General features: G+C 34.3%; 1 protein-coding gene across 2 annotated transcripts in view; it reads left to right on the plus strand.

Moving 5' to 3' along the window:
- USP34 (ubiquitin specific peptidase 34) overlaps positions 1 to 26,098 on the plus strand; it is a 241,464-nt gene that overhangs the window by 33,431 nt on the left and 181,935 nt on the right. For both annotated transcript variants that reach the window (XM_054575403.1, XM_054575404.1), the window contains exons 2-5: positions 5,069 to 5,156; positions 12,320 to 12,728; positions 24,637 to 24,687; positions 24,842 to 24,991. In XM_054575403.1, the coding sequence (XP_054431378.1) occupies positions 5,069 to 5,156; positions 12,320 to 12,728; positions 24,637 to 24,687; positions 24,842 to 24,991 (698 nt within the window). The remainder of the gene's footprint in view (positions 1 to 5,068; positions 5,157 to 12,319; positions 12,729 to 24,636; positions 24,688 to 24,841; positions 24,992 to 26,098) is intronic.

The following is a 26,098-nucleotide window of genomic DNA, read 5'->3' on the forward strand; positions in this document are numbered from 1 at the left end:
GCACTCCTGCCCACACTCCACTGAGTGTTCAGCAGGTTTTGACCAAAAACGACATGATCCCATTGCCCCACCCCTCCCTATTCATTTGATCTTGTCCGAATGATTTTTTTTCGTTTCACCTGATGAAAAAAGTTCTCAAAGGGAGATGTTTTGCCGATGTTGAAGAAGTGAAACAAAAAATGGTAGAAGCAATAAAAGACATCAAAATCGATGAGTTCAAAAACTGTTTTGAATAGTGGAAAAAAACATCTGGGTGGGTGTATTGCATCAAATGGAGAGTACTTTGAAGGTGACTGAAGTTTAAATGTAAGAATAAATACCCAATTTTTTATAAATTCTGTTTTTTGGGGGTTCCCCTGTCATATATGCATCACCCATGGACATGAACAATGCTGTGGGGACTGACTGTGGGAAGGAGGGGAGGGGGACAAAGGGGGAAAAATTGGGACAACTGTAATAGCATAAACAATAAAGAAAAAAAAGAACTTTTTTTAACCTCTCTTGGTTTAGTCAGTACTACTAGAGAGGAATCTTCCAGCTTCCTACTTGGTCTTCTAGCATTTCTGGAGCTGAGTAGGGGAAGAGTGCTATAATTTTTAATATAGGTATATAGTCTGATCTAGAACCAAGTGTGCTCTTTAAAAAAAACCCCCCAAAATTAAACTCATATACAATCTGTAAGTAGAGGAGTGATATTAGTATAATAGAACATCTTATCAGTTCATAAAGAATTTTCCCCCATCACATGAATGTTTAGGTGATCCACACAAGCTTTCCTGTGATTAAGAGAAAACTCTACCAGTATATGAAGAAACTGTGATAGAGTTGCCAGTCCTTAGAAATACCTTTTGTTATTAACTGCATTTCAGGACCCCTCTGTTTTCTACTTTGTAAATCTCTGTGTAGAAGATGAAGGGGGTGCAAAATCATTAAAATGAAGGATTCATGAGAATGATTGTGTTCGATCCTCAGTTTTTTGGGAAATGACTTATTAGAATAGAATGCTCTCAGGTATCTTGGTATCAAGGTGAAGTATGGACCTCATAGTTTAATGTTGCAGAAGTTTCGTTGACACTGATTAGGTGCAAATACCAATAAAGATTTAACTGCTAGAATTCTTTATTTTAAATCAGGCTAGTTACTGATTTTGTTAGTGCTCTGATTATAAAGTTTCATAGGTTTGGAAGTAGTCTGCTTCTAACCTTGTTTTATTGTTAGCCTCGTAATTCTTTAGTGCAAGATTTTGCATCACATGAGGTTCCTCAAGAGTGCATACCTGACACAGTGGGAAATGCCTGTACAGAGACATATACAGTTGTTTTGTTATCTGAAAACCAGATCTTTCTGTTTCAACAACTCCAGAGAGGAAACATCTTTTGGGTGAGGGGTGACACACACATAAATACACACAGGGGAGAGGGAATAGAGCAGGTGTCAGCTTCTTAATAAGACTAATATTTTTAGTCCCACCTGTATTCTTGCTTTCAGAGGTACTGTGTTTTCAGTTCCTGAGCCTTTCTGACATTACATGGTACAAAATTAGCCTGCTTCTCTTCTGTACTATCAGCTTAATGTTTTTAAAACCACTTGTGGTTTTGTCATTTCTTACCATTTTCTACCACAATTTGTTTTTGCCTCTGTGTGTTTGCTTTATTTTCTCTTGTTTTTGTGGAATTCTGGGAGGGAGTGAAGATAAAAATGGTATGTTGAATCTGGCATACTTAACTGGAAAAAATTAATTTTGAAATAGGTCATACCTATAGCAAAAAACCCTGGAAGATTCATATATATATGTGCCGGATTTAATAGATGTTAACATTTTATATTGGCTTTTTAAAAAGAAATAAATGAACACATAATATACAAATGATGTATTACAGAATTGTACACTTGACACCTGTATAGTTTTATTAAGCAGTGTCACCCCAATAAATTCAATAAAAAGGTAATAAAAAAAAGGGACTGAAAAAAATTGTCTGATTCAGCTAAAAAGTACTTCTTTCTCCCATCTCTTTATCCTTTCCCTCAGATGTAACTAACCATTCTCTTAATGTGATGTGTTTCTTTACACTGTAGGTATTTGTAATATAATTGTGCATGAATCCTTAACGTATTTTTTTTTGTGTGTGTGTGATAAAAATTAACAAATGATATCATACTATCCTTTTGCAGCTTTTTCACTAATCATTTTGAATTTGACTATTAAATATTTTGATAGGGATTTTTATTAACCTATTTGCATTTTAATGAAAAATATTTCTATTCTAATGAATAATACTTTCATTGTACTTAATTTCAGTTTGGGTTCTTCCTCTATCACTCTACTAAAGGTAATATTTTCTCATTTTATTAAAAGAAAAAGCCACCTTGATGCAATTACAGTTTTGACTTACCATGTATTTTTGCAAATTACTGAGGAGTAAGGAATACAAATTGTTGATATTTAAACTTTTATACCAGCTTTGAAATAGGCATGGTATGAATGTTCATAAGAAATAACTTTTGCAAAGTGGGCCCTTTCCCTTTTTGTTTTCTTTTATTTAATGATATATGCATCTTGTTTAAAAAGTCAAACATTTTTGCAAGGCCTAAAAAACAGTAGTCTCTTGCTGTAACCTCACTTTTTCTGGTCTAGAGGTAATTGCTTTCTGTTGTATCTGATCCTTCCCACCTCAGCTTTTACCTTCTTTTGTTTTAATCAGGATTTTTAAACTCTTGTCATGATTTTCCAATTGTTTTTGAATTATAGTATTGTGTATTGAAGTTATTGGGACTACGTAAATACTGTACTATATGGGTAAGGCACACTGGTGTGTTGCAAGAATTTTTAAACCATGCAATACATGACTATTTAGTCAGGGACACTGACCTCTTTTTTCTTAGATTGTCAAAAAAAAAAAATGACAGCAGGCAACACAACTTAGCCATCCAGGGTGAATGAATCAAAATTATATGTTTTTTTTGTCAAGCAAAAAATATATTTTTTGGTGTGCTGCAGAAATTTAGTGATCAGTTTGTGTGTGCCGTGAGATAAAAAAAAGGCTGAAAATCACTGGTTTAAATGATTGATCCTGTTGTTGTTTCAGTTGTTTACTTCCTCCTATAGAAGATCTGTTGGTCTATTGACTTACTTGTATGGAAGGAAGACGAGATTTTTTACTCTTGTCATGACTTTCCAATTGTTTTTGAGTTAGTATTGTGTATTTATGTTATTGGGACTGTAATATTGTTAACTATTAAGCCAGGTAGGATACTGTAGTACACTTTTTGACTTACATGATTTCTTTCATTCCTGTGTTTAGTAGTTGCCACGTTTGCATGCAGGTGTGTTGGGCCTCTGTCAGCATTTATTATAATTCCTCTAAAAGAGTAAAACATTTTCATTTAAATCAAATGTAAACTGTATGTTTAGGACTCCCCAATACCATCTTACCCAGAGCCCTTTTATTCTCTTGGCTGCTGTCTCAACTACTAGTGCTCCTGGGATTGGTACACAGTGATCATCGTTGACTCTTTCTTCCCATCATCCTGGGGATTATTTTTAAATAGGAACTTCTTTACCTAGAATGCTTTAATTTCTTTTTTTAATGTCTGAATTCTTAACATTCCAGTCTTTGCTTAAAAATTACCTCTTCAGAGAGTCTCTTCCTGACTTCCCATTCTAAGGTGGGTCATACTTATTTGATACACAATATTCTACTTGGTTTCTTTTTGGCATTTATCAAAATATGAATGAGTATTATTTATTTACATCTTTTCTTTTCTTCACTAGACCTAAGTTCATGAGGGGAGGACTGTTGCTAATTCATTCACCATTGTCTGTAGCACATAGAGTGCTCAACAAATACTAAATGAATGCATATATGATGACTGAGTGAAGATTGAAATGCCATGGGTTATGTTATCTTGTTGGACTTTGTCTACCATGGAGTTGGCAAACTATGGTTCAGTGTGCCAAACCTGGCCAGCTGGTCTTTTTGTAACATGACCATGCTCATTTGTTTACATATTGTCGATGACTGCCTTCTAGATACAGTGTTAGAGCTGCCTATTTGTGAAAGAGACTCTATGGCTTGCAGAGCCTAAAATATTCCCTTTCTGTCCCTTTCTAGAACATTTTGCTGATCCCTGATTTTAATGTAAAATCAAACATTTTACATTAAAAGACTTATTTGAACCATTAGCCAACGGCCAACTTTATTTCTTTATTCAGTTTCTCTTTCGGATTTTAGATTTCTTTGTAGTAATAATAGTAGTAGTATGTATCGTATATGAAATGCCAGTATATCAGTCAGGGTCCAATAAGGGAATTGAAGAGGGAATTTAATAGAGAAGTAATCACAGATATTGATAGTTTAAAGAGCAAAGAGGGAATCCGGAGGACACCCAGAAAATGATGATAACAATGATGATAATTGCAGGGAATGTCTGTTCCCCCTTAAGTCTGGGGAAACAAAGGAAAGAGGGTTGTCAGAATCTATTCACTTATAGGTGGGCCTTTGTGAAGGAAGCTAGGACTTCAAGGGATGTAGCTTGGCTAATGCTGGTATCTCTAACAGAGGGGTACCATGAGACAGGTGCTCAGAAGCTAGAGCCTGGAATCACTGCTGCTGCTGAGTGATGCTTTGAGATACAGCAAGCTAACAGATCCTTGGTCTCCTCCTACCTTCCAGTCTTTTTCTAGTGCTGTGTATGACACTGGAAGATCTTAACAGGAACTAGCTGGAAATGAGAAATGTAGCTTACAGAGTCCCAGTCCCAGCATCACAAAGCATAGAATAGAAGGGTGGATTTGAAGTTGAGAGACAATACCAGAATAACTGCAAAGTGTCTTTTTTTTTTCCTGCTCAGAATTACATATATTAAAAAATTTCTTCTTAAGCTCAGATTAATCATTAATTAAATAAACCAAGATTTATTTCCTTGGATGAAAGCAAAAAGACAAAATCACCTGAAATATTTTCGTTTGTAAATCTAGGCATATTTTGGCGAAGTGTTGGTGACTTTAATATTGGTTTAGCGTTATTTATTCGTAATTAAAAAAATTTTTTTTTCTACTTTATTTTAGTATCAGATATAGAAGGTGGTGATGGACTGCAGCTCAGAAAGGAACATACTCTCAGAATATTTGCTTATATCAATTCCTGGACACAGAGGTATGTATCCTTAAGTATTCCGAAGACTGACTTTGTGAGTTGTATTTTAAATTTGCTGTGTTTGTCATCAAGTTTTTCTTTTAGGATGTTCGTTTGTATACCTTTAGTGATTAAGTGACAATTTATCAATATTTATTAAATCTTCTTCCCTTCTTTCTTACTCGTGGGGCCACTTATGGTTTTGTTTTTAAAACATTGGAATAAAAATTTCTTTATTTAATTCCTCTACCATTATTGAGAAATCCAGACATGATCAAAATTCTAAATACAGTTATTTTGAGAGATTAAAGAATTGTTATGGCGTAGCGAGGGACCTGTAACAAATTTAATCCTTTAAAAAAAAATCACTGTGATGGTAGAGACACTGACACTTCAGGAAGGCACTTCCTATTCGTTCTTTTTCCAAAACATGTCTATTAAATCCATTTAAAAATAATACATATATTGACAATACAGAGAATAAAACTTTGGGGAACACAATCATTAATATAATCAAAGTTTGTTTAAAGGATTTGCAAACTTTTTTTCCTCAATGTGATTTTAGTTGATCATGGCTAAATGTTTTTTTCTTTTGTGTGCCTGTCTTGTTTAAACTTCTTCGGTCTTCTAAAATTTTTATAGGTGAAGAATATTTGAAGTGTTGTGTGCAATGATTAATAAACATGTTAAATGCAGTGGTAACAGAAATGAATGTCCTGAGACATACAGGCTAGCTGATGATAGTTTATCAGAATATTTTAACTTCACAAAGCATATCCTGTGCAATAACATTCCTTTTCCATATTTTTTGTCAATAAAATTGGTACATAAATTTGTTTCAAAAAAGATTGATTATAGTTATTTAAAACTTATGAGCCATCATTATTGACATCTGTTCTTAGTCACAACATGAATTTCTTTTGACTAAGTTTTGCAGTTGTTGCTGTTCCTTTCATTATGGGTTAAATAGATGATTGGATATTTTATAATACTAATTATTAATGAATTTAAAATTTACATTCATAGGCTAGCCTGGGCTGGTGTGGTTCATTGGATTGAGTGCCAACCTGCAAACCTAAAGGTCACCGGTTCGATTCCCAGTCAGGGTACATGCTTGGGTTGTGGTCCACATACCCACTTGGGGAGCATGTGAGAGCTAACCAGTTGATGTATTTCTCGCATTGATGTTTCTCTTGTGCTTTCTCCTTCTCTTCCCCTCTCTCTAAAAAATAAACAAATAAAATCCTTTAAAAGAAGACTAAAGGTTTTGCTAAGAAATGTTACATTTGAGTCAGAATTTTGAATTTATTGTAACTATAGTTAGGTAGCAACATGTTATACTAATAAAAAACCATACTTTTAATTTGAGGATTTATAGGTGGACCTGAGTGGGAGTTAATTTTCCCATTTGTAGTCCACTTTTGTCTTAGATGTATGCACTTAATTCCCGTATCAGGAATTTTTAACCTGAAGTCTTTGGACAGGAATACAATTATAAAGGAAATTTGGATATGCACAATTTTAGACAGTAATTTATAGGTTTCATCAGAATATCGAAGTGTGTTTGCCCCAAGCTGTTAGAGATGCTCTGCTTTTGTCCCTTTTTTTCCCAGAATACAGTGGTTAAGGGTATGGCCTTGGACGCCCATAGATGTAGATTCCAGTCCTGCTTTATCACTTGTGTACTGGATGATTATAACAAATTAAATAACTTATGTAAACTCTAAGCTCTTCATCATTTGTGAAATGAGAATAATAAAGCTACTACTATCTTTGGTTACAAAGAAAGTGCTTAGCATAGTTTTCTGACAAAAGAACTTAATAAAAACCTATTTTAATTAAAGTAGTTAAAGTATATTTTAGAAAATGAAATATGTATTGAAGGATACAAAAGCTAAAGTGTGAAAAAGCTGAACTACAAACACTATAATATTTGTAATTCTACTCACATGTCGATAAGTTATGAGCAGTTTTTAATTGGTAGTAAAAAGTACCAAAAAGTAGACCATTACACTCTGCCATACTGATTGATAAAAGAGAGAAGTGACAATAAAATATCCAGCAGGATCACAGTGCTTTGTAGTAAAAATTTTTTGCCTATTCTGTCCTTATTCCTACCCACATCTCCCTGTTTCTTTCTTGGGCATTAGAAAACATTGCTGCCTAGATTAGGATTGTGGATAAATGGCTACTAATAAAGCACAGTTAATTTGCAAAAGAGATTTTTAACTCAGGGGCTCATGACCATACACCTTAGTGCTCTAATGAACCCATGGCATTTCATACAAAACGTTCTTTACAGGTCTTTTGCGAGAAAAATGGTAGTATCTTTCATAAGATTATCAATGGTCAATCATTTTTTTTCTAGGGTATTGACTATAGGTAAAGGAGAATGTTCATTTAAAAACAGTATGTTGCTAAGAATTTAATAGCTTATAAGCATTACAAACATTTTAATGCTTTATATTATTTTTCTTCTTGTTTAAATGATACATTTGTAAAAATCTTTGAGAAAATACAGAGAATCAAAATTTAAAAAAAGAATGCCACCATCCAGAGTAAAAACTGCTCACTTTTTTGGTCTAGCCTAGGTATGAGATTGTGAACAGTACAGTTGAAAATTTTACAAAATGTGATTTTACTACATGATATTGTATAATCTGATTTTTCACATATAGTCTACTATGATCAGTCTCTCCATGTCATCAAATGTGATATGTCATTTTAAATTGCTGTATAACAGTCATATAACTGTCACTCCTTTGTCTTGTAAGATGAGGAAAGTTAGTTATGTGTTGGTTTAACAGATTATCATTATTTCCTATGTTAAACAAATTTTTGAAAATTGATTTTAGAGAGGGAAAGGGCAGGGGAGGGAAACATTGATTTGTTGTTCCACTTATTTATGCGTTCATTGGTTGAATCAAGTATGAGCCCTGATCAGGGATGGGAACCCCCAACCTTGGCATATTGGGACGATGCCCTAACCAACTGAGCTACCTGGCCAGGGTTTTTTTTTTTTTTTTTTTTTTTTCAATTGATTTGAGAGAGACAGAGACAGAGACAGACATCCATGATTTGTTGTCCCACTTATAAATTTATGTCTTCATTGGTTAATTCTTATAGGTGCCCTGACTGGGGATTGAACCCTCAACCCTTCTTAGTACTAATTTTTACATTTTCGTACATCATTAAATGATCTATTATTCCGGCCCACCCCCCACTCCCGAATCTTCTTTGGTCTTTCCTATTCCAATCTGTATTCATTTCTCACCAGGGTTACTAAACAGCTATCTTCTCTTCGGATCATCATTTAAATTTCTTTTGCTTTTCTATTGTATTGCATCTCCAGTTGCCTGAATTCCATGTTGTCATCTTTATTGCTTTGCTTCTTTGTTTTGTTAGGAAGACAGTTTATCTCAGAAAGGGTACATGGGAAGCAAATGTTTTTTAGACTTTGCAAGGCCTAAAAACGTCTACCCTTACTTTTTCTTTTCTAATCTTTTCTACCCTTACTTTTATTGATAACATGTTGGATACAGAATTGTAGGTGGGCCCTAGCTGGTGTGGTTCAGTGAATTGAGTGTTGGCCTGCGAACCAGAGGGTTGCTGGTTCAATTCCCACTGTAGGGCACATGCTTGTGTTGCAGGCCTGGTTCCCAGTAGGGGTGCACAAGGTGCAACCCATACATTGATGTTCCTCTTCCCTCTCTTTCTCCCTTCCTTCCCTTCTCTAAAAACAAATAAATAAAATCTTTAAAACAAAAGAATTCTAGGTGGGAAATTATTTTCTGTCAGAACTTTGAAAATATTGCTGCATTGTATTGTAACTTCCAGTACTGCTTTGGAGAAGTACTAGCTGTTTTAATTCCTGAGCTTTTAATTTTCATTCTTCACCCTCCCTGAAAGCTTTTAGCATCTTTGTACCTCAGTTTCAGAAATTTCATGATGATATGTGTTTTGTTGGGCTTTTCAGTTCTGAAATTTTTTAAAGTTTCATAACTTTCTCATCTCCATATTTTCTACTATGTCTTCTTGAAAATAATTATTAGTCAGGTACTGTACCTCCTTGATTGACGGTTGACTTTTCCTTCCGTTTATCTTTTTTTGTCTGCTTTCAGTGAGATTTCTTCAGTTTTACCTTCCAAACCTTGTATTGAATTTTACGAATTGCTATAATTTTAATTTGTTTTTAAATTGTAAATGTTGTATATGTAAAAGCTATATATTATGTATTTGTGCATATTTGAGGGCTCTATTTTGTAATTTTAACGCATTTATTATTTTTGTTTCAGTAATCCATTGTCTTTTATGTCTTTGAGGATATCAGTTAATTAAAACTTTTTTTTTTTTTAACTCCTTTCTGCATTTTATCTACTTCCTCTGAACTTCTGTTGACTGTTTTGATCTGCCTTTGGTGATGCAGCTTTTTTTGGAAAGTGTTCTGATCCTTATCTATCCTGTTACGGTTAAGAAAGGGCACTGAAAGGATGGTTTGGAAGCTCTGTGTGAATGGGGCATTTCAGATATTGGTTTATAATCTATGATGGTAAAATGGTGAGCAGGCTTTAGGGTTAAATGAACTTTTCTCTTAGGTTGTTCACATTTTCTAAGAGAATATCTTTTAAGTCTTTGGTTTTGAGCTATATTAGTCTGGTTTTTGGGCAAGGAAGAGTACTTGGGAAGGTTCACCATTCAGTCATTTCATTTAATTCTCTTGCTTTTAATTTCTTTTATCATCCCTGACTTTTTCATTGTCTGGTGTTCCTGAGATTATCTTGTTCACTTTATGTACAGGAAAAACTTGTTTCCCTGGGTCAAGTAGGAACAGCGTCCTGGTTGGGATGGGAACCTGCAGGCTTTAACTGTACCTTTCATTTAGTTCTCCTTTTGGTTCCATGTTTCATCTCTGCCTTCAAAGGTATTAGATAATCTTGAGTCCTGAGCCTTTCCAGTGTTCTGTGGGGTAGATCTTTCTTTTTCTGATATATTCTTCTGTAGCCCCTTCCATGTTTTATTTCTTCCATTCTAAGTTATTTACTGTACCGCCATTTTCTAACCTGTCCTCTTTTCTCCTGTGATCTCTTCCTTTATTGAGTTTGTCTTCTTTTTTTTTGCTTTATTTGTAGTGGGTTTTAGAACAGAGAAGGCATAAATTGTTATGTAAAATCAAGGTGGGCTTAATTGAAAATGATGTTTTTATTTAAAAACAAATACTTTTTCCACTTGCGTTGGGAGTAGGTCATAGAGAGAAATGCTATATTGAGAATTCGGATACCTAGACTTCTCAGAATTTGTGTACTGTATGATAATTTTAGAAGGGTGTGAGTGTGCGTATGTATCTTAGACTCTCAGCTCTCCTTGAACTTGTATATTTTAGGTCTGTAAAGACCTAGATCCAGGTTCCCATTACTTGGTTCATGTATCATTTTTGTCTTTTAAGATTAGTTTCCTACTAAGGAATCAAGCAGTTTAACACTCATTTCCTGACAATTTTTAAAGTAAATTTGAGTGCCTCTTTGGCTTTCCTAATCCATATCAGACTTCCGATTTGGGGTGGGGTGGGGGAAAGATTCAGTGTCCATTTTCAGAAAAGAAAGATATTCCAAAATATCCTTCTCTTTGAACTTGGTTTTCTTAAACCTAAAGGAAGAATCTATTCATTAAAAAAAAAAAAACTTAATTTTTCTTCTTGTATAAATTGTGATATTACAGAATTTAAAACTAGAGGAAGCCTTACAGGTAAAATCCATTTCATTCTGCTACTGATAGAACGGGCGTGATATATCATTTATCTGTTTCTGTATAACAAGTTACTCCCAAAGTGGTGTCTTAAGACAACATTAAACATTTATTATCCTCAAAGTTTGTATGGATAGGAATTTGGGAGTGGTTTTAGTTGGTAGGTTCTGGTTTTGATTTCTCACAAGGTTATATTCAAGATGTTGGTCACGTTAGTCATCTGAACATTGTGTGGGGCTGGAGGATATTCCAAGTTGATTCACATGATTGGCAAGTTGGTGCTTGTTGTTAGTGTGAGACCTCAGTTTTTTTCTTGTGTGGGCCTCTCCAGGAGCTCCTTGAGTGTCTTACAAACATGATAGCTGGCTTCCCAAGAGTGTGTGATCCAAAAGAGAACAAGGCAGAAGTGACAGTGTCTTTTATGATCTAGCCTCAGATGTCACACACTGTCATTTCTGCCACATTCCATTCCTTAGAAGCCAGTGATTAAATCTGGTTCACATTCAAGGGGACCTGCAGGTGTATGACCTTCACCTTTTAAAGGAAAGAGTATATATGGCCATACTTCACATCTGCCACACCTGGAGAAATGTGATTATTTTTACACAGTCATACAAGGAGTTGGTGATCTATCTGGACTATGATATAGATGTTTTGATTCGTTTTGATAGTATAACTAGGTAAAAATTTTAAGTAATAGTTGCTTAACTGTCATCCGTTATTGGATGCAATTATTATAACCTGGTACTGGTGTATCGTTTACTTACTAATTCATCAAAACCTTTAGATTTTTTACCATGTGCTAGGCATTGTGCTACTAATTGAACTTGTCTGAGAAAACTAGATTTGTGTGTAATAATTGCTGACTGTAATTGTTTACATATATTTTTATCTTGTATGGAGTTTAATGTGTATATGTATTTGTGGTGTTCCTAAACTCTTTTTATCTGCTAAATAGGATAGGAATGTCCCTCCCAAGTAGACTTCAAGCAAATTATTAATTTTAAAATGTAGGTTTTTTAATTAATTGACAACAAAACCACTTAAGTAAAATAAGCGGCTTTACTAGTAAGGTATTTTATTAAGGCCAGTATCCTGCTATTTATTAAACATATATTGAGTACTTGGTACTTAGAGAAGCAAAGATATATGCCACAATTCTTATTCTTAAATAGTTCTTTGTGTAGAAGAACAGATAAATGCATGCAGATAAAAGTCAACCTGATATGATGAATTTTTTTTTTTTTTTTAACTACAGTACCAGTTTTTGGTGTCATGCTATTTATATAAGTTATTATGGTGCCACTTCATCAGGAAGGAGGAATTAAAAAAAGTTTGAATAAAAGTATTTTAGTATTTGCTTATTCTTTTAATATTACTTGTTAGATATAATTGTTACTTCTCTAGGAAACATTAATTTATTGATTTTTTTTCTCTTATAGGCAATGTCTATGCTGCTTCAAGGAATATAAGCATTTGGAGATTTTTAATCAAGTAGTATGTGCACTTATTAACTTAGTGATTGCCCAAGTTCAAGTGCTCCGGGACCAGCTTTGTAAACATTGTACTACTATTAACATAGATTCCACGTGGCAAGATGAGAGTAATCAAGCGGAAGAACCACTGAATATAGAAAGAGAGTGTAATGAAGGAAGTACAGAAAGACAAAAATCAATAGAAAAAAAATCGAACTCTACAAGAATTTGTAATCTGATTGAGGAGAGTTCTGATCCATTTAGTTTATGGAGTACAGATGAGAAGGAAAAACTCTTACTATGTGTGGCAAAAATTTTTCAAATTCAATTCCCCTTATATACTGCTTACAAGCATAATACTCATCCTACTATAGAGGTATGTAAAAATAGGTATTGTGAATTTTAAGTAATATCAAGTCATAGTTGGCAGTTTGTAACTTATGAATAAATATAAAGACTGTTGGTGGAAAAATGTATAATTTATAGAAATCACTTCATAAAAATAATTCCAGTTTTCTCTAGACTGTTCCTCTAATAACTTGTGTTGAACATTTGTTCAGCATAGTCCTATGAAGGGAGGGATTTATAAATTGAACTCATAAAAACTGAACTATTTGTTAGTGATCTAAACATTTTGTTGATGTAGACCGATACTCTACTCATTGTTACTGTTTCAAAAGGTAATGATTGAGGACAAAGAAGCACGTAGTATTTTGAATTTTATTTTTAGAGGCATAGGTAATAGAATTTGGAATCCCTTTCATAAAAAAAAAAAAAAGCTTAAATTATCTGTAACTACTAGTATTAAATAATAGTATTTCCTATTGCAAGTCAAGGTGCTTGACTCATTCTATTAGTAATATTTTTACAAGCCTTTCTAAGAGTTCAGTAGCCCACCTTCGATTTATTTAGATAATGGCATTTCTTTCCTAAATATAGGGGGAATTGAGACAGTGATGTTTTAATGTATAATCATAGTGGGTTAAAACAATAGTTATTTATTATTTCTTATGATTCTGTGAGTTGGCTTGACAATTCCTTTGCTGGATTTATGTGACCTCATTTATTCCAGTTGCATTTACCATCTCATAGGTTTGAAGGTCCAAGATGGACTCACTCACATGTCTGACAGCTGGTGCTGGCTGTTTTAGGGCACCTTAGATTTTTTCCACATCACCTCTCATTCTCCATTAGGATAGACTAGCTCCCTTATATGATAACCTTAGCATTGATCCAGGAAGGCAAAAGTAGAATCTGTAAGGCCTTTTAACATTTAGCCTCTGAAACCACATAGCGTCAGTAGTGCCACATTATGTTGGTTGAAACAATTCAGAAGGGCAGTCCAGATAAAAAGTGGGGTGGAGTAGACTTCTTCTTAGAGTCAGGGGAAAGATAAAGTTTCATTTTAAACTTTCAAGTACATTCTGGCATGGGAAAAATTGTGGCTATTAACAAATTTACGGCATGCTTTAAAAAAAAAGTCTGCCTATTGAGCTATTTGGTCTGTAACCTTCATACTGATTTCTTTAAACTTCTTTCATCATCTAGAAAAAAATAGTCCTTTACTGAAAATATTTTCACATTGAATTGAGACTATTGAAAGACATAGCCTGGGAGGTGGATCTTTTCCCTATTAGAATGAACTCTCCATAGGAATATTTTAAATCAAACTGCTCTATCTTCTAGAATTCTTAGTCTATTATCTTGCCAAATAGAAATCTTTTAATGAATTGTTTACATGACAACATTAGAAATTTTCCTCCAGTTAAAAACCTCTTAACAGTAGAAATATAGCAGTACTAAATCTGCTGTTTTGTTTTTAAAATCAGTTAGCTCATCAGTTTTTAAAAAAATGATTTCAAAAATATTTATCTCCAAATGTAGGCATAATCACACTCCCCTATATTTTCCCTTTTGGAATAAAGTAATTCATTGCTATTCTGAAGGATAATTCCATGTGACTACTTGGTCAAAAGCAATGGTTCATGAGGTCTTTGTGGTAAAATTCTAATACAAAAACATCCTTACGAATAATAAGGGAGGAATTTCATATGGAATTCTATATCCTTATATAGAACTCTAATCACCTCATACAGAATTAATATGTCCTTCTATAATCTGTTCATAATGATTGTTTCCCAAGGTTCTTGTACGTTACTAAAGATCTGTTACAAATACTCTAAAATTTCTAGTTTCTGTCCTAGAGGCCATGTAGTTAAATATGTTAAAAATCAGCTGTTTCAGAGGGAGAAAAAGAGAGAGACAGGCAGACAGACAGACAGACAGACAGACATTGATTTATTATTCCACTTACTTATACATTGGTTGATTCCTGTATGTGCCTTGACTGGTGATGGACCCTGAAACGGTGCATCAGGAGGATGCTCCAACCATCTGAATTACCTGGCTAGGGCCTTTTTATAGAGATATTTTAAAAACAGATTTTATTTATTTTTAGAGAGAGAGGAAGCCAGGGAGAAAGACAGGGAGAGAAACATTGATATGTGAGAGAAATATCGATCTGTTGCCCTTCATACATGTCCCAGGGGGAGACCAAACATTCAACACAGGCATGTGCCCTGACTGGGAATTGAACTGGTGACCTTTCCCTTTGCCAGATGATGCCCAGCCAACTGGGCCACACCGGTCAGGGCTTTATGGAAATTTTTAATCCCACCTTTTCATAAGAAGATAGTCCTTTCAGTCTCCCTTCATATTGTTGTGCCCTCTTTTCCTGATAATTTTTTTTAGTCACAAATTGGCTAAGACTCTTTAGAAGATTCAGTACTAATATATTAGTATTTTGACAGCTCTCACTTTAGAAACCTAGTCATTATTTTTAATTTTTTTGCAGCTTTTACATTATTTATTTATTGTGTTTTTTCATTACCATTTAGTCCCCTTATACTGCTCCCCGCTACCAGTCACCACACTGTTGTCCATGTCCATGAGTCCTTTTTCCTTTTTGCTCAGTCCCTCCACCCTTATCCTCCCCTGCTAGCTGTTACCCTGCTCTCTATGAGCCTGTTTGTATTTTGCTTGTTAGTTCAGTTTGTTTATTAGATTCCACATAAGTATAATCATATAGTATTTGTCTTTCTCTGACTAGTTTATTTCACCTATCATAATGTTCTCCAGGTACATGTGTACTGTCGCAAAGGGTAAAATTTTCTTTTTTTTACAGCTGAATAACATTCTGCTGTGTAAGTTTCCTATAGTTTTATTCACTCATCTACTGACGGACACTTGGGCTGCTTCCATATCTTCATGATTGTAAATAACAGTACACTGAACATAGGGGTGCTTCTGTTCTTTTGAATTAGTGTTTTGTGTTTCTTTGGATGTATTCCTAGAAGTGGATCACTGAGTCAAAAGGCAGATCCATTTTTAATTTTTTGAGGTATCTCTGTATTGCTTTCGACAGTGTCTGCACCAACCTGCATTGCCACCAAGAGTGCAAAAGGGTTCCCCTTTCTCCACATCCATGCCAGCGCTTATTGTTTGTTCATATATTGACAATAGCCATTTTGACAAGGATGAGATGATAAACTCATTTTAATTTGCATTTTTCTGATGATTAGTGACTTGAGCATCTTTTCACATGCCTGTTGGCCATCTCTATGTCCTGTTTGGAGAACTGTCTCTTTAGGTCCTTCGCCCATTTTTTAATTGGGTTGTTTGTTTTTTTTGGTGTTGAGTTTTATAAGTTCTTTATAAACTGGATATTAACCCCTTATCAGATGTATCAGCGAATATGTTCTCCCACTCAGTGGGCTTTTTCATTTTGTTGATTTTTTTTTTTTCCTGTGCAGAAAACCTTTTTTAGTTTGAGGTAGTCCCATCTGTTTGTTTTTTCTTGTGTTTTCCTTGCCTGGGGAGATATATCTGATAAAATATTGCTATGAGCATGTTTTGAGATTTGGCAGCCTATGTTTTCTTCTAAGATTTTTATGGTTTTGGGGTCTAATATTTAAGTCTGATCCATTTTGAATTTATTCTTGTGTGTGGTTTAAGAAAGTGGTCTAGTTTCATTTTGCTGCATGTATTTGTGCAGTTTTCCCAACACCATTTATTGAATAATCAATTTTTAGACCATTGTATGTGCTTGTTTCCTCTGTTGAATTTTAGTTGGCTATAAAAGTGTAGATTTATTTCTGGGCTCTCTATTCTGTCCCATTGATCTACATATTTGTTTTTATGCCAGTACTACACTGTTTTGATTACTATGGGCTTATAATATTATAGTTTGATGTTAGAGTAATTTCTTCAACTTCATTCTTCTTTCTCAGAATTACTGGTGTTCTGCAGGGTGCTTTGTGGTTTCACAGAAATTTTTGAAATATTTGTTCTAGCTCTGTAAAGTATATAATTGGAATCTTGAAAGGAATTACATTGAATCTGTAGGTTGCTTTGAAGAGTTTGGACATTTTAATGATCTTATATCTTCCTTTCCATGAACACAGAATGTGCTTCCACTTATTTGTCTTTTCTTCAGTTTCTTCAGTGTCTTATAATTTTCTAAATACAGGTCTTTTATATCCTTGGTTAGGTTTATTCCTAGGTATTTTATTCTTTTTGAAGCAATTATGAATGGGATTGTTTTCTCAATTTCCTTTTCTGTTAGTTCATTATTGGTATATGAAAATAAACCTGATTTCTGGATATTAACTTTGTATTCTGCTACTTTGCTGAAATCATTTATCAGTTCTGGTAATTTCTTGGTGGAATTTTTGGGGTTCTCTATGTACAGTATCATATCATCTGTAAACAAAGATAGTTTTACTTCTTACTTTCCAATTAGGATGCCTTTTATTTCTGCTTCTTGTTTGATTGCTGTGGCTATGACTTCCAGTACTATGTTGAATAAGAGAGGTGAAAGCGGACATCCCTGCCCTGTTCCTGATCTTAAGGCGAACACTTGTCGATTTTGCCCATTGAGTATGATGCTGGCCATGGGTTTGTCATCTGTGGCCTTTATTATGTGTAGGTGTTGCCTCTGTTCCCACTTTGCTGAGAGTTGTTATAAATGGCTGCTGGATTTTATAAAATGCTTTTTCTGCATCTATTTATATGATTATGTGGCTTTAATCCTTCGTTTTGTTTATGTGATATATCACATTTATTGATTTGCAAATATTGTACCAACCTTGAATTCCCAGAATAAATCCCACTTGATCATGGGATATGATCTTTTGATGCATTGCTTTATTTGGTTTGCCAATATTTTGTTGAGGATTTTAGCATCTGTTTATCAGGGATATTGGCCTATAATTTTCTTTTTTGTAGTATTTTTATCTGGTTTTGGATTAGGATAATGCTGATCTTATAAAATGAGCTTGGGAGCCTTCCTTCCTCTTGTATTTTTTGAAATAGTTTGAGAAAGAGAGGTGTTAGTTCTTCTAGAAATGTCTGGTAAAATTCACCTGTGAAGCCATCTGGTCCAGGGCTTTTGTTGGAAGTGTTTTCAATTACTGATTCAATTTTACTAGGTGTAATTGATCTATTCTGATTCCCTGATTTTGCCTGATGTAGTTTAGGAAGATTGTGTGTTTCTAGGAATTTATCCATTTTGTCCAGGTTGTGCAGTTTGTTGGCATATAGTTGCTCATTATATTTTCTTAATCCTTTTTATTTCCTTGGTGTCAGTTGTTAATTTCTCCTCTTTCATTTCTGATTTTATTTACTTCAGTCCTTTCTCTTTTTTCCTTGATGAGCCTGGTTAAAGGTTTGTCAATTTTGTTTATCTTTTCAAAGAACTAGATCTTGGATTCATTGATCGAACTTTCATATAACTTTTTTAGAGTCTATTTCATTTATTTCTGCTCTGATCTTTATTAATTCCTTCTTTCTGCTCACTTTGGGCTTTGTTGCTCTTTTCAAGTTCCTTTCAGTGTAAATTTAGATCGTTTATTTGGTCTTCCTCCCCTCCCTCCCTCCCTCCCTCCCTCCCTCCCTCCGTCCTCCTTCCTTGTTTTTTTTTGGACAAGCCTATAATCTTATGAATTTCCCTCTTAGGATTGCTTTCGCAATGTCCCACAGATTTGATATTGTTGTATTCTTATTTTCATTTATTTCAAGGTATCTTTTGATTTCTTCCTTGATCTCATTGTTGACCCATTCATTGTTTAATAATGTTATTTAGTCCTCATGTCTTTGTGTGTGTTTCAGTGTTCTTGTTATTGATTTCTAGTTTCATAGCATTGTGGTCAGAGAAGATGCTTGATATGACTTCAGTCTTCTTAAATTTATTGAAACTTGTTTTGTGCCCTGTCATGTGGTGTGTCCTGGAAAATGTTACATGAGCACTTGAAAAGTATGTATATTCTGCTGTTTTGGAATGAAATGCTCTGAAGATATTAATTTAATTCATTTGATTCAGTGTGTCGTTTAAGGCTGCTATCTCCTTGTTGATTTTCTATATGGAAGATCTATCTATTGAAATTAATGGGGTGTTAAAATCCCCGACTGTGGCTGTATTTCTGTCCATATCTCACTTTACGTCCATCCAGATTTGCTTTAAATACTAGGTGCCTACTGTGTTGGGTGAGTAAATGTTTCCTAGGATTATATCCTCTAGTTGGATTATTTCCTTTATCATTATGTAGTATCTTCCTTTGTCTCTTACTGTAGCCTTGGTTTTAATGTGTATTTTGTTGGGTGTAAGTATTGCTAACTTGGCTTTTTTTTCCCGTTTCCATTTGCATGGAATATTTTTTTCTGTCCCTTTACTTTTAGTCTGTCTTTTGATCTGAGATGGGTCTCTTGGAGGCAGCATATATATTGATCTGAGGTGGGTCTCTTGGGGGCAGCGTATATATGGGTCTTGTTTTCTTACCCATTCAGCTACCGTGTGTCTTTTGGTTGGGACATTTAAGCCATTTACATTTAAGGTGATTATTGATAGATACATTTTTAGTGCTATTTTATTGTTAGACTATTCTCCTCTGTTTTCTTCTTCCTCTTCCTCCTTTTTCTTCTTCCTCTTTTCCCCCCTCCTCCCCATCTTCCTTTCTTCTTCATCCTTGGGTTTGGTGTTAACAAACTCCTTTAGCTTTTTCTTGTCTGGGGAGCTCCTCATTTCTCATTTGATTTTAAATGATAGCCTTGCTGGGTAAAGTAGCCTTGGTTGTAGGTCCTTGCTTTTATCACCTTGACTATTTAATGCCACTCCCTTTTGGCCTGAAATGTTTCTGTTGAGAAAACAGATGACAGTCCAGTTGGTGCCCCCTTTTATGTAACTACCTGCTTTTCTCTTGTGGCTTTTAGGATTTTCTTCTTGAGACTTGTCATTTTGATTATGATGTGTTTTGGTGTAGGGTTCTTTGGTTTCAACTTGTTTGGGATTCTGAGCTTCCTGGACTTGTATATGTTTTTCCTTCACCAGATTGGGAAGTTCTCAGTCATTATTTTTTCAAATAGGTTCTCAATTCTTTGTTCACTCTCTTCTCCCTCTGGTATTTCATGATACAGATGTTGTTATGCTTCATGTTTTCCCAAAGGTTTCTTAAGCTTTCCTCATTTTTTAAAATTCTTTTTTCTTTTTTGCTGCTCTCTTTGGGTGGTTTGTTCTACCTTGTCTTCCAAATCATTCATTAGATCCTCTGCTTCATATAACCTACTATTTATTCCTTCTAGTTATTTTTAGTATTATTTTTAAAGATTTTATTTATTTTATTTTTAGACAGAGGGGAGGGGAGGGAGAAAAATTGGGAGAGAAACATCAATGTGTGGTTGCCTCTCCTGGCCCCCTACAGGGGACCTGGCCCACAACCCAGGCATGTGCCCTGACTGGGAATCAAATTGGTGACCCTTTTGTTTGTAGACTGGCATTAGTCCACTAAGCCATACCAGCTGGGGCTCCTTCCAGTTATTATTCATTTCACATATTGCATTCTTAATTTTTCACTGGTCCTTTTTTATGGTTCCTATGTCTTTTTTCATTCTGTTGAGTATCCTTATAATTATTACTCCAAACTCTCTACCTGATAACTTGCTTGCCTCCATTTCATCTTGTTGTTCTTCTGGATAATTCTCTTGTTCTTTTATTTGGCTTCTAGTTCTTTGTCTTTGCATTTTTGTTGCTTCTTTGCATTTGTTTCTATGTATTAGGTAGATCTGCAAATACCCTGGTACAGGCCCATGTCAGATACCGCCTGTGATTGGCCCTGCTCAACCTGTTTGGACCTGTCAGCAACCCACAGTTTGTGGCACCCTTTGCTGGGCCAATTTTTGTGCAGAAAGATCCAGGCTGCATACCAAGTCTGGCTTTTACCAGCACTGGGCCTGGGGGAAGGCCATCTAAAGTCTCAGAGCTCCCAAAGATCTATCTTAGTTGTTAAACATGATCATTGTTATAGCCTCAGGCTGTACTCAGCATCCCAACTTAAGCTCCACAGGATGGGGCAGAGTAATTCCTTCTAGTGCAGCTATTGCTTCCCCTCAGGCTGGTGCCACTTGGAGTGGAGTGTCCTGCCTGAGAAAGATAGCCTCTGCTATATGGGGAATGACGGTATAGGAATCCTGGTGGCTGTTCCTTCAGTTCTCTCTCCAGAGCCAGCAGACCAAGATTCTCCTTACACGTCTCTAGTCCATTCTGCCCTGCCCTCCCTCTGCTGGAGACCAAGGTGAGTGGCTGCAAATGGAATTTTGTACGTTAGCCCTTTAAGGAGCTCTCTCTGTCTCCAGTAAACTCTCCCTGACAGATAGAAATCCCACTGGTTTTCACAACTGTGTTATTTGGATTCCTTTTCCTGGTTCTGGTGCTGCAGAATGGGAGAGCAGCTTGGGGTTTAGACCCTGTACTTCTCAGGGGGAACCCCCAGCCACTGAAATATCCCTCTGGAACTTCAGCTGCCACCTGTGGGAGCCCAGTCTGCCCTCTCACATCTCCTCTGCACTCCCTACCATTCACTTTATGTTGAAGCTGTTTCTTCTGTCTGTCCATGGTTATAAGGCTTCTCTCCAGCTAATGTTCAGTTGGTTAGTTGGGATGATTTTTCTATAATGTAGTTGTAATTTCAGTTTGGTCCTGGGAGGAGGTTAGTGTAGCTTCCACTTATCCCTCTGCCATCTTGGGTCCTCGTCAATATCCTTATTTTATATAAGAGGGAACCAGTTTCAGAGGTTAAAAGTTTTGGTTAGGTTTGTACACTGTACTGTAGCTGAGAGAGTTCTAGAATTCAGGTCTTATTCTGTTACATTGGTTCTCAATCACTTCAAAGTAGTCGTTATAACTCATAAAACTTGATCTGTTTGTCAGTGACCTAAACATTTTTTTGACATACAATTGGTTTATGTTTACTTATCGCCATTTTCAAAAAGTAATGGTTGATGAAAAAGGGAAGCACATAGAATTTTTTAATTTATTATTTTTATTGAATTTATTGGGGTGACATTGGTTAATAAAATTACAGATTAAGGGCTGTAATTCTATAAAAGCACATGGAATTTTGAATTTCATTTTTAGAGACATTATCTAAGTACCAGTTTTAATTTTTAAAAAATCCTCACCCAAGGATATGTTTATTGATTTTAGACAGAGAGGAAGGGAGAGAGAAACACTGGTGTGAGAGAAACTTGATTGGTTGCCTTCTGTATGTGCTGTGATTGGAGATGGAATGCACAACCTGGGTTTGTGCCTGGCTGGGAATCAACCTGCAACTTTCTGGTGTATGGAGACAATGCTGCAACTAATCCACCCAGCCAGGGATACTAGTTTTAAATAATATTTTCTTTTTTGTAAGTCAAGTGCTTGACTCATACTGTTAGTAATATTTTTTTTGTATAATTGTATCCATTGCTACTAGTGAATAAAAAGATGGGAACTTGGAGCATCTTCTTCCTCTCCATTTCTTTATCCTTCCTTTCCCCAGTGTTGAAGTTGATAATAGTTTTAAAGATGTAGTAATTGGAAATAAGTAATAACTAATTTTGGTTAAAAGTTTTTTTGGGTCCAGTTGCATACTTTTATTAATCCTGAATATGTGATTATATAGAATGGGGTATTGCCCTAATGTTTTTTTCTAAGTAGGGTGAAAAAGTATATAAAAATTGTAGAAAGAAGAAAAACCACTGCATTTCTGTTACATGTATGTATAATATCGTCAAGGAAGGTTAACTATATAATATTTTAGTTTCAGAATTTCTGAATGTTGACTTTTTTTGTAACTTTCCACTGAAATTTAAGAAGTTATGTTTTTAATTCATTCTTTTAACGTATACAATTTAGTATTACTATATCCCCAAATTTGTATAACTATCACTATTATCTAATTTCAATACCAGTGACGTCTTTTTAAGCGAAAACTTTATTCCTAACTTACAAGGCCTTTGATTCTTTATGGTTCGATCATGATGTAGCATTTACTTAATTAGATGTAGAATTACTTTCTAGTTCTTTGTTTGTTTTTCCTTTTAAAGAAATAGGCAGATTCCTCCTTATTTCTAGAAATAGAATGGCATCATCTTACTCAGTAATGGGAGGTTTTGGGAAAGAACAAAACCTTTAAAACTTTCCAATAAGTTTCTTATGGCCTTTTTAGGGATCGTCTTTGTAAAATTAGAACTTTTAAAAGAAAAGTTATATTGATTTAGCTTTTAGCAAGACTTCCTAGTGTTGTTACCTGTAGATTTATGTTAACTCTTTATATACTACTTAAAATATGATTATAATAACACCTCAGGATTTTATCTTCATGTATACAGAATAGAAAAATAAAATGGTAAAGCAGTTCTTCTGAGCAGCCAAAATAGATGTAATCAAGTCCATGAGTAATATTTTGCATATTAAAATAGAATTCTTTTTAGGGAGATTTTTTTGTGTCTATTTTAGACACTAGAAATCTAGACTCCTATCTAATATTTACAGCATGGTTCACATGGTTCATGAATCTATATTTAATAATACCACAGGAGTCCTTATATTCTGGACTTTTTGAAGATGAAAGTTTTGTTGAGAAATAATTAAAGCTTTAACTGTGGCCCTGATGGTAGAGGGTTGGGAATAGAGTAAGGAGGTTCACTACACCTACGTTGACAACTGTTTTGACCTCTTTTAGGACAGTTTTTGATTATTTTGAAATTTTCTGAGCTTGATATGATGCACTCAGTTGTTTTGAAACTGTTTCAGCAGGGAAACTAAATACATAAAACAGATAACAGGAACAAATGAGTGAATTCCTTTGGAAACTAACTTTTTTCATATCATAACATCTTTCTCTTTATAGAGGTAACATTTTCAGTATGACCAAGAAATACAGAATATACAAAATGTAGACTTTAAAAAGCCTGAACATCTCTTTTCTCTGTTAAAAAAAAAATCGTTGTTATGAAATTACAGATAATTCTAGATAATAAAATAATTATAAAATTAAATCATTCATAACTTTATTTTTTTAAAATGTAATATAAGATGTTATCTTTCTATGTCTGTACATATGGATCCACCTTATTTTTAACAGCTTTTTAAAGGTATAACTTCCCATAAAGATTACTTGCTTAAAATGTATAATCATTTTAGTGAATTTAAAGAGTTGTGCGACCATTACCACATTCCAGTTTTAAAACATTTCCATCATCCCAAAAAAGATCCCTCATACCATTTCACTTTATTGTTTTTGAAGGATGCTTAAAACCTTGGATGGCTATGCCACCGTTTATTTAGCTATCCTATTGATACTTAAGTTGCTTCTAATTTTGAGATGTTATGAATAATTTCAATGAGCTTCATTATACAAAAAATTTACAAAACTTTTTAAATTAATTGTTTGGGTAAGAAACCAGAAAATGAATTGCTGAATCAAAGGGAATGTACATCTTAAATGCTGATGAATATTGCCAAATTGTCTTCCAGCAAGGCTCTACCAGCTTATACTCTCACCAACAATGGTTAAGTGTGCTTTAGGTAGTTTAGATGTTATATACGGAAAGCACATTGTATATGTTTGAGTATACTTCTAGAGAATTTCCAAAGGACAGTTTCAAAATCATTAACTAAGCTAGATATTTTTGGAAGAATTACTCCAATTCTTTAAGGGAAGGTTTTTGATTAAGAAGGCAGAATAATGTGTAATACATAGTACAGAAAGATTTCTTTGGAGAAGAGTTAACATATACTTTAGAAATGAATCATATTAGCTTCATTTAGGAATACTGTTTATGATGACAAGCAGTGCAAAATCTGACTATTTATAAAATTAGCCTTTAGAAAACTATACGCTTTAAAGGTTGTCATTAAGTAGTTTGACTGAATTGTGTTTACCTTTTTTTTTTTCTTTTTTACTCAGGATATATCAACCCAAGAAAGCAACATATTAGGAGCATTCTGTGATATGAATGTAAGTGTACACCTTTTTTCATTCTCAGGTTTATGGAAAGTTCTGTGGGAAAGCTCACATATGTTTTTTGCATTTGATCAGTATCTTTATGGTATTGGTGATAAAATAAAAATTATTCGTGATGAAGTTTTAAAATAATTTTTTCCCCCCTCAGGATGTAGAAGTACCATTGCATTTGCTTCGTTATGTATGTTTGTTTTGTGGGAAAAATGGCCTTTCTCTCATGAAGGATTGCTTCGAATATGGAAGTCCTGAAACTTTGCCGTTTCTTATAGCACATGCATTTATCACAGTTGTATCTAATGTAAGTATTATTTGGAATTGGTTTTAATCTTGTAAACAGTCTTGGGACATAATAATATGAATTTTATGTTCAGCACAAGCAGGTTTTGAGTGATTTGCATGTATTTTTTTTATTTTGAAAAAAAACTGAGTACAGAAACTTTAAAGTATTTATTATAATGAGATAGAATTTGTATAAATTAGTGAATTTAAGTTGAATAGGTAAATTTAGCCATTAACCTCTTGTCTAAAATATAGAATAGGTAGCTATGCACAAAAGTTGATTTTAAGTTTTCTTGCCTGGGATTTTTTTACTGGGAGATTTTTGCCGCCTCAGAGTATTTGGTTACTTAAATAATGGTTAGCCTGGGGTATTACTACAATGTACTTGACTTTCCTCTATATTGCAAGTAAAACCTAACATTTTCCTTCATAAAGATAATTCTTTAATATGTTGTGAATGTCAGTTACTGTGAAGCACAGTAAGTATGGAAGCAGAGATAAGTACATTTTACTGCTTGTGTGTTAAAATTCAGCACTAATAACCTTTCGTTCTGGTCATCTTTTAAAAAATTGGCGTAGCAAAACTTAATTCTCCCTTTACCAAAGCCTGAATCCTTGTGTTAACTGAATTACCTTAAGTATTAATTAATATGAAATACTTATATATATATTTATGAAATAAAAATATAAGGTGAAAAAAGACTCAGCCAAATACTTTGTTGCGTTGTTAACAGTGATATTCACTTTGCATTGAAGTTATACATTGGAAAGGGCACTGGCTTTACTCAAATTATTGAGTATCTGGACCTCCAGGTTTCCATATTTGAAATAAATGATTTGTATTAAGGTCATTTTTAGTCCCCAAATTTTTTGGTTTCTGACAGGCAGCATAGCATATAGATCAAGAATGTAGGCTTTGGGATTCACAGATGCTTTTGAATTAGGACTCTGAGCCTCGATTTTTTTTTTTAATCCTTAGAGTGAGAGTGATAAAAATGGCGGTCTACTTTAGAAGATTGTTAAGGTTTTAAGAGGGGTTCTAAACTTTTATTATAGGACCTGATACATAGTAAGCACTTCGCAACTGGTACCTGTTACTTATTTTAGCTGTATCATTAAATATTTA

The sequence above is a fragment of the Pteronotus mesoamericanus genome, unplaced genomic scaffold, assembly GCF_021234165.1.
Source record: "Pteronotus mesoamericanus isolate MK-2021 breed Mesoamerican mustached bat unplaced genomic scaffold, CSHL_Meso_final contig_291, whole genome shotgun sequence".
NCBI classification, from domain to species: Eukaryota; Metazoa; Chordata; class Mammalia; order Chiroptera; family Mormoopidae; genus Pteronotus; species Pteronotus mesoamericanus.